Source organism: Echeneis naucrates, chromosome 4 (assembly GCF_900963305.1).
Source record: "Echeneis naucrates chromosome 4, fEcheNa1.1, whole genome shotgun sequence".
Lineage (NCBI taxonomy): Eukaryota > Metazoa > Chordata > Actinopteri > Carangiformes > Echeneidae > Echeneis > Echeneis naucrates.
Window position 1 is genome coordinate 19,495,505 of NC_042514.1, and position 8,774 is coordinate 19,504,278.

Below are 8,774 nucleotides of genomic sequence, written 5' to 3' on the forward strand. Positions count from 1 at the left end.
TATTTTGTGGGTGTGGAATGCATTTTTCCTTCCTAAATGCTCTTAAATTATTAAGCAGCCTGCTGAAGAAAAGCTTACAGTGAAGCATACTGGGAATGACAAAGAATTAGGAGTCAGTAAGACATTTATTTAAACAACACAGACACCAAAAAAGCTTCAGACATATCTGCTATCGACTCTGCCTGTCACAGTAAAATATGAAGCTGCCCTACCACTCATTGTCTTCGCACATATGCATACACATGGTGAAATGCAAAACCCTTGCAGTTAGAATGTTATAATGCAGAAGATGAGATGAATGAATGAATGAGCAATTCCATCTGGGCAACATTAACACTCACTATGCATTATATGGACTTTAAATATTTTTTTTTTTTTTTTTGTGATCAGTCTAATTTTGATACTTTACATTGTGGTATATGTACTTTTATTGGAATTTAATATCTCAGCTTCTCCTACCACTGACAAGCTAACGTACAAATAGCAAATAGCAAGTGTTACTACCTTTTAACAAGTTTCAGTTTCGCCTTTTGTCCCCCAGTTCTTCCATATTTGGATTAAGTTAAGTTCCTGGTATGCTCACAACCAACCTTGAACTCACTAAATTATGACAAAATGTACAGATGCTCTGATTTTCTATCTGTACTCCTTAAAATACATTACTTTTGACTCTTTACTAAAAATATGTTCTATGTTCTTGATGTCTTTGAAAAGGTCTTAACTTTATTTTCATTTTATTGTTAAGTGATAAGGGAAAATCCTAGTTCAAGACCAGAAAAGAGGCTGCGTTGTTGTTTTTTTTTATATATATATTGAAAATAATAAAGAGGCACATGATAAAGCAAACTAGATACACCCGTAGCTTGAGGTGTTTTGTGTTTTGAAAGATTCCCATCATGTGTTCGTGTGAAGCTCTTTGCCTGGGAGAATTGAATTCCAGACAAGATCACTTTATACAACAGTTCATCTCGTGGGGATTTGGCGTTTAAATTAACTCTTAACCTGCTGTTTATCTTAGTGATATTGAACACAACAGCTCTTGTATTCTGTTCAAACTTTTTTGTGAAAAAGGAACGGTCTGTTATCTCTCTCTTGCTCTTAATTGTGCTAGTTAGGCCTTTATTGAGAAGAGGCTTCTAATTCCTAATGTCAAATCCTCTTAGGATCTATGCTCTATTTCTGTTAGGTCTACAGGTTCTTTTTTGAAATCTCCATTAGACCGAGCTCATTGGCTGGAAAAGACACACGCATGCACAGAAAAACACAGACCATTCAGTAACAGCCAGCTCAGTGAAGTGAAGAAGTGCAGACCAGAATAAGGTTAACTACTGATACAAAAGGAGGACTTCACTGTGACTTTGTGAGGTAAGACTACCAACCCATGAATATTCCTACCATCTTTAAATTTGTGTATTTGTGGAATATGTGGTAACATACGGGAACTGATAAAATGTGTACAGTCGTGTGGAAATGGTAGAAATGTACAGAAAAATAGAACAAAGATTTTCAATTGATGTAACACAAGAGTAAGGGCTAAGACAAATACATAGCTTACATGTCAGACAGATTTTAAGAGACCATCTTGATGTTTCATGTGTATGATTTGCCATTCACATGATGTTATATCAAATAAACTGGGTACAAGTTATTTTCCTCTCATTTCTCTCTTAAGTGTGCTGCAAAGAATAAGAACAAAGAATTCTTTCTTTTGGAGGAAATTAGCCATGGGGCTGTGTCCAATTGAAAGTCAGCTGCTTACCATAGCTTATTGCCAGTTTACTGTTGACAAAAAGACATAAATAGATAGATTTGGGAGTTAGATGTGGCTCCAAAAATCAACAGACCGGATCAGTAGCATGTATGTAAGCTGTAAGGAAGTGTACGTCTCTGTATTACTATTTGTAAAAGTAATTCATATTTATGTGCAAATGAACTCAAACTTAATAATAGCCACCCATCTCTTGTTTCCTTTTCAATGTACAAATCAAAATTAATACAGTACAATGCACAATGAACTTTGGTGTGAGTGCCGTTAGCTTACTTTGCCTTTCCACCCTGAGGGATAACAGCAAACAAGACAACTCTGTTGCAGGGCAGTAATCCTCTTAGACCATTAATTTAATTAAATATCAAGGGACTTATTCTGTATCTAGTGTCACTGTCTCAGTACCAAGATTTCAAATCTGTCATTTGCATATGTCTATGAACTGCTATTACAGTTATTGACACACAAAAGTAAAGTAATTATTAACTCTGATGTAAGCAGCAGCTGCTGTGTAAATCGTAACTTATTCTCGATTTGGACTCTCACAGGAAAACAACTGGAAAAATGACTGCCAGATTAATTGATTTGGAAGAGAGCGCAACCCACACAGGTGAGCAGAAGCAATGCTTTTTCTGGACATGACCTGTTTACATCCTGGTTGTTTCGAGTGGAATTCTTTTTGAAAATTGTACTTTTATGTGGAGCAAAGCGATCCCAGCAAGGCCGACACATTTGAAGCGCTGTGGCAGTGTACCTCTACCTGCTTTAAGCCTCTTTTTTTTTGCCAACACTGGTAGAATATCTTAGAAGACTGAGACTAAGCATTAATCCCCAAGTTAAAACAGCGTGCAGTATCGTCTCATGATTTTTGTACCTACCATGCTAAAGAGTTGGCTAGCCCAGTTTCCTACCTAGCAATGACGACAAAATGCACTGTGCCTTCCCCATAGGTCCAAAAGGAGTCATCAATGATTGGAGGAGGTTTAAGCTGGAAAGCATGGACCAGGAAAACTTGCCACAAGCAAAAAAGGAACTGCTTAGACAGATGTCATCCCCTAACAGGCCAAAAGATGACTCCAGAGCTAACCTTAACCGCAAGGTGAAGCAGTAAAGATTGTACGCCGTTGCTTTCATGGGTAGCAAATAGCAATATAAGACGGTGTTCCAGTAGAATGTTAATACACAGCAGACAAAAAGGAAATTTTTTGGTAATCAGGGTTAGCATGGCAGCAAGTATGATGATTGTTTTTCTCATTTTATTTCATCTTTTAGATGAGTGTCCAAGAGTACGAGCTGCTGAAGGAGGAGGACGAGGGATGCCTAAAGAAATACAGAAGGAGGTGCATGCAGGAGATGCATGATAAGCTCAGCTTTGGGCCCAGGTTTGAAGGTGTGCACGACATGGACAGTGGAGAGGCCTTCCTGGAAGTTATTGAGAAGGAGCATCACAGCACAGTGGTGGTTGTTCACATCTACAAGGTTGGGGTCAAAGGTTGTGAGGAGCTCAACAACTGCCTCGACTGTCTGGCTACTGAGTACCCCACCGTAAAGTTCTGCAGGATTGATGCTGTTGCATCTGGAGCTGCTGAGCGGTTTTCAGATGACGTTTTGCCAACACTGCTGGTATACAAGGCTGGAGAACTACTGGGGAACTTCCTGGCCTGTACGCAGCACCTAAATGAAGAGTTCTTTGCTACTGATCTGGAGGCTTTCCTCAACAGCTATGGGCTGTTGCCAGAGAAAGAGCTGCCTGGCATGGTTGATGAAGAGGAAAATGATGTAGAGTAAACAGAAAGTTTGGCTGCTGAAGAGGAAAGGATACTGTCATGGAAAGCTGAATAGAAGGTAAGAGATTTTGCAGCGTAAGACACGTTATTCTTTGGGACTTCTGTAAATAGTAAAAACATCTTCATTAGTTCACTTGTGCTTGAGGGTTGGTCTCTTAAGAATAAATGTTAAATCCTGTTGGTGAAGAAATCTCAGTCTCCCAGATCTAGGTGCTCTCAAATATGGATTTGGATTCCAGTACGGTGAAAAGATAACGCATTGATGTTTATAAATACACCATCATCCAAGGAAAAGTCAGACCTGCTCACTTTATGGGCCCATGCCCGTAACTAACTGTACATGCAATGTTTTATTTTGTAATATGAGGTAATATTACATGTTGTATGTACTTGGAAAAAAATATCCATAGGTTGTTTATTTTTTGTTTGTTTCTTTGTTTTTTTAGTGTTTGGCTTTTTATTTATAAGGGCAGAGCGCCTGCTAATATGGCTATTTAAATACATGTTCTTTAGGTCCCAAGGTTTTTCTGCCAAAATAAATAAAAAAAAAATTATGATCTAAATAGAACAGGGAGTCATAGGATTTAAAATGTCAAAGCACTCTGAATGTGGAAACATTTTGTGTAAACACATTTTCCAGCTGTTTGGCCCAACATTACTTATCCTTGCTTCCTGAACAAGTGTGATAGGAGGTGCATGTTGTGTCTGGAAAAAAACATTCACGAGCCTCTGGTATTTAAAGATCATCAGTGAAACATCTTTGGAAAAGAGAGATCCACTTATGTGCGTTTTACAACTTCAAAGTGTGAGAAAGTTATGGAAGATGACAAAAAGGAAGCCATGGACTGTTGCTTTTCTTAGTGTGGAGTGCCTCAGCACGCAATCTTTCACTCAGTACAATGGTCCATGTTATCATCATCGTATTTGATTTTGTAAAGGATGGTTATTATTTTAACTATGTACAGGTATATATAAGCATAACCATAACCTAATATAAATGTTGTCCTGAATAAAAAGAGCAATAAAACTGTAAAAAATGCTTGTGTTTTCCATTGCCTTTTGTTGGTTGCTCCTATGATTGTAATCTTGATTGTTTGTTCAAATTAAACAAACATAATATCACATGTTTATAAGTCAACTTTGTTGGTAGACGGACTCAGATGAACGGTTTTACACCTTTCCTCGTGTCTTTGTGCTAAGCTAGTCAGCTACTGGCTGCAGCCTCACATTTGGCACACAGACATGAGATGTGTCATAAATCTTTTTCTATTTAAGTCTTCAACAAAAGCATAATTCTCAAAATTGAATCACCACTGCACTCAATCTGCAGTTTCTTCTCAGGACAAGGTGTTGTAAAACTCACTGCTTTCTCTATTATTTTCTGATTGATTGAAAAGATTCAGCCAGGCTGCACTATATAAACACTCTCATTTCGCCACCAATGTCTAGTCTCAGGAAATGAGATCTCCACATAATCCATCTGTTTTAATTCACTAACAGACAAGATGCAAAAACTTTGCATAATTCCAAAAACGTTTTACCTCACACACCAGGCTTCCTTCTTCTGCCCTGCTGAAGCAGGTCGTCACATGTTAAATAATCTCAATTGGGCTGTCTTGTAGCATAGACTCTCCCGTGACCCCAGTGAGCTGCAGGCATGCCAAAACCACAACATAACACTCGTTTCAGATTGCACTACTTACCCACACATTTAGTTATATATTTTTGTTTATTGTATAAATGCCTTTTTATTTTACAAGAAGTCTAGACAATAGTTTTCGATTACTTATTTTCTACTAAAAATTAAAAGTTACCGCAGTCTTGTAGATTTACTTAATTGAGACAGAGAGCATTATGAAATGCTTCATCAAAGAAGCATCTGAGAAACCCGCTCTAGAGATCTATTTTGAGGTAATCACATCAATCCTCTTACAGGATTACTGCTGTTGTTTCAGTAGTGCTAGCAGGCTAGGTGTTTTTAGCTTTATAGGAAGTAAGAGGTTATTATACCCAGGATCCCTACATTATATAATTTCAAATGCATTGAAAAACAGGTTTCAAGATGTCTGCTTTTATGTGGTTTCCTGGAAATTAATTCCAATAGCCTCTAACATGTTGCCTGCAAAGGCACTCTTGACTTGTTAAATTAATTAATCTGAAGTCTTGAGTTAGTGAACTGAGACACGCTAACATATTTCTCTGAGACATGTGTTTGGGATTTCACAGTACCACATCTGGCATGGCTTGCATTGCCTCTAGCAGGAAAATACAAAGCAAAATGCTACTTTCACACAGTAGCGTGTCTAAGGTTTATCAAAACCGCTTTTGAGACCTCCCAAAAGAGCAGTATGAAGTTTTCTTGAGGTGCCCAAACATGTCAGCCAGACCTGGTGCTGCATGACCTAGACAACTGTGCAATATGAAAATATAGCAAGCCCAGAGACAAAACATCCAGTTCTCACTCTTTAAACTATGCATGTGTCCCATACCAACTTCAGCCAAACATTTCATCCACGTACAGTATACAGGAGAAACAGGAGTTCAGTGAGTGCACCAGAGGCCATCGTGAGTTCAAGGACGGGTTAAGAGAAGATTCACCTCAATACAAAATGACTCATCTGTAAACTCAGAATAAAGATAAACAATAAACAAGTTTGAAAAGGCATTTGATTTCAGCACATAGTTTTATCTTAGCATAGATATCCAGGTAATTTTGAGGATTCCCCACTTATAACAGGGCCCTAAACTTAGTTTGACAAACTATTCCACTCAAACAAATGTTTACCTCAGTGTTTACCAATGTGATGTCCTTCTAATCCCACCCCCACACATTTTGATACCCCTGATAATTGGAGGACTATTTCACATTTGCACTCTGGGAAATCCCAGTTGCCATGCTCTAGTTCACCCACATAAAAACAATTTCATGGAGATGACGTCATGAGATGACAGTAGAGACCTGCTTTGAGCTCGTTTGTCCCTGTGGCCAAATATCAACCGCGGCTGTAGGGGTGATGACATAACTACAAACTATGATCACTTGCTACTATCATGAAACAATGATGGTCATCACTGATCGCTAGTCACTTTGTTTAGATATTTCTAAGTTCCTCGTCATTGTTTTCAGTGAAGTAATGTAAATGTTATTCTTTGACTCAAGTTTTCCCAATGAGACTCAACTTGCATGCATTACAAAAAAAAAACAACTAAAAACTACTGCAATGGAATGCAACTGCAAAACTGAATGGAAAGAATAGACATCAATGCAACCACAACATAAACATAAAATTACTATAATGAGGTTCGTGAAACTGGTAAATAATATAAAGAAAAATGAGAATCATTAATATCATGCTAAGAATATCAATCAAAGCTGTACTTGCCATGTAGTCAAGTGGTTAGTCTGAAAGTGTCTGAATCACTGCACATTCAAAGTCACATCTTAATTGACAGGTCACAATTGCATTCGTTCCGTGTTTTAGAAAATTTGAGATAGGAAATCATATGTTATTATGAATAGCATCTCATTCGTCTCAAACACCACAACTAAATGCCATTGCTTTTGGGTTTCACTCCTATGACAAGTGCTGACAACATTCAACATGGCTGACTCAGACTGAGGTTTTTACAGCAATGTTGTTATAGGTTACTGTACATATTGGTATCCAGGTGTAACAGCTTAGTGTAAGAAAAAAGCTGTGCTGCCTGGAGTGAACTTTTGCCTTTTTGCCTCTTGTGTTCATGCCGTCAGTCATTTGTCTTCCAAGGGTATCACCTGCTTAGGAACCAACCAACAAGGTAATTGTCAAAACTGGTCCAGACAGGGTCTGAATATTTTTTAGGTATATGTCTTTTGCACAGTTAATAAATGACTAAAAGTGAATAAACTTAAATGTATAGTTATTGTGCGTTTGAAAATAAATATACCTATAGATATATATAAATAAACACAATACAGTAAAATCCTTTATACTTTTTCTCTGTTCCCCTTGAAGCCTTCAAATATAGAAATCGTATCAATACCATGAATCTATAGTGCGGCATGAAATGCACCTTCAACATCAAGCTAATATTTAGTCACCATTATGTGACATTTTTCTCATGAAGCTTCCTGCTGTCATTGTCTCATGGGCTGAAGAAGCATGTACAATTTTAGTCTTGTAGTTAGTGAGAGGATTGATTGAAGATTTTTTTGGGGTCATTGCGTGCTGGAAGAACAATGAACTCGGTAGGAGACCCAGCTTTCTGACACTGTGGTGTATGGCTGGGTCTGCTACTAATGTCCCATTTCACAAAGCATATCATGGCACTGTATGCAAAAAACATAATGAGGCCTTTAAAGAAAAGGGCCTCTGTAATTGCAATGATTTTCTGAGAGAGGTGGTGTATTATTTGACAAAAAGTTTTGGCACCCTAACGCTTCAAGGCATGTCTTTTAGTTGTCTTATGAGTTAGTGCCATCTGCTGACCATTTTTGAAAGCGAGCGTGAGTACGCAGTCAACAACAGAGGTGAACACGGAGATTACAAAAAATAAATCCTGTTTTCATTTATTTATTTAATAAAATAAGTAGACATCATTAAATTAAAAGTGAAACAGTATTCAAAGATGAAAGATGGTCCCTGGCACTGTTAGTTTCAAAATATAATATCAGTAGATCATTCTTAATTGTGACATAGTATTATGTAGTAGTATAGTATTATAGTTTTTTATCAAAACTTCTGTGTGATTAAATTCATGGGAAGTTAAAACGTCATACGAAACGTCACAAGTAATCATTTTAGCAGATTTAGCAATGAAACGTTTAGATGTTTTTGAATGGAAACGGCTAAATGATGATGTGCAATATTATACAAACGCACCCAATGCTAGAAGTATGAATCAGACATGAAAATCTTTATCTCTGAAGAAACATTTTTAATATTGGGTAAATCACGGAACAGATAATGACCGCAAACTGTTTACTGCATAGCTAGCTCGAGCAGATAAACCTCAAACCACTTTGCTGAACTAATTTATGTGTTAACATTGGCATTGTTTTTGTAGGTCCACGGGAATGTTTGTAAGCCGCTGTGTCATAGTCTAAAAACGACCTTTATTCTCGACTTTCGTCCAATCCAAAAGTAATTCTTCAGAGAAGATAATACGTTTCCCATAATGCTCCTGGATCAATAACGAGCCGCAAGCTGCGCATGCTCGTGGCTCGTAGTGTTGTGTGGAAA

General features: G+C 37.6%; 1 protein-coding gene across 1 annotated transcript; it reads left to right on the top strand.

The window, feature by feature from the left end:
* The first annotated feature begins 2,329 nt into the window (after positions 1-2,329).
* pdcb (phosducin b) lies at positions 2,330-3,553 on the top strand. Its single transcript, XM_029499200.1, has 3 exons — positions 2,330-2,375; positions 2,716-2,864; positions 3,038-3,553. The coding sequence occupies exons 1-3, from the start codon at positions 2,330-2,332 to the stop codon at positions 3,551-3,553; spliced, it is 711 nt and encodes a 236-aa protein (XP_029355060.1).
* Positions 3,554-8,774: the final 5,221 nt, after the last annotated feature.

Excerpts from the sequence above, each read along its gene's own strand:
- pdcb (XM_029499200.1), top strand. The coding sequence starts at position 2,330 with ATGACTGCCAGATTAATTGATTTGGAAGAGAGCGCAACCCACACAG. Across the intron at positions 2,376-2,715 it reads AGAGAGCGCAACCCACACAG|GTCCAAAAGGAGTCATCAAT; the intron begins GTGAGCAGAAGC and ends CCTTCCCCATAG. Across the intron at positions 2,865-3,037 it reads GAGCTAACCTTAACCGCAAG|ATGAGTGTCCAAGAGTACGA; the intron begins GTGAAGCAGTAA and ends TTCATCTTTTAG.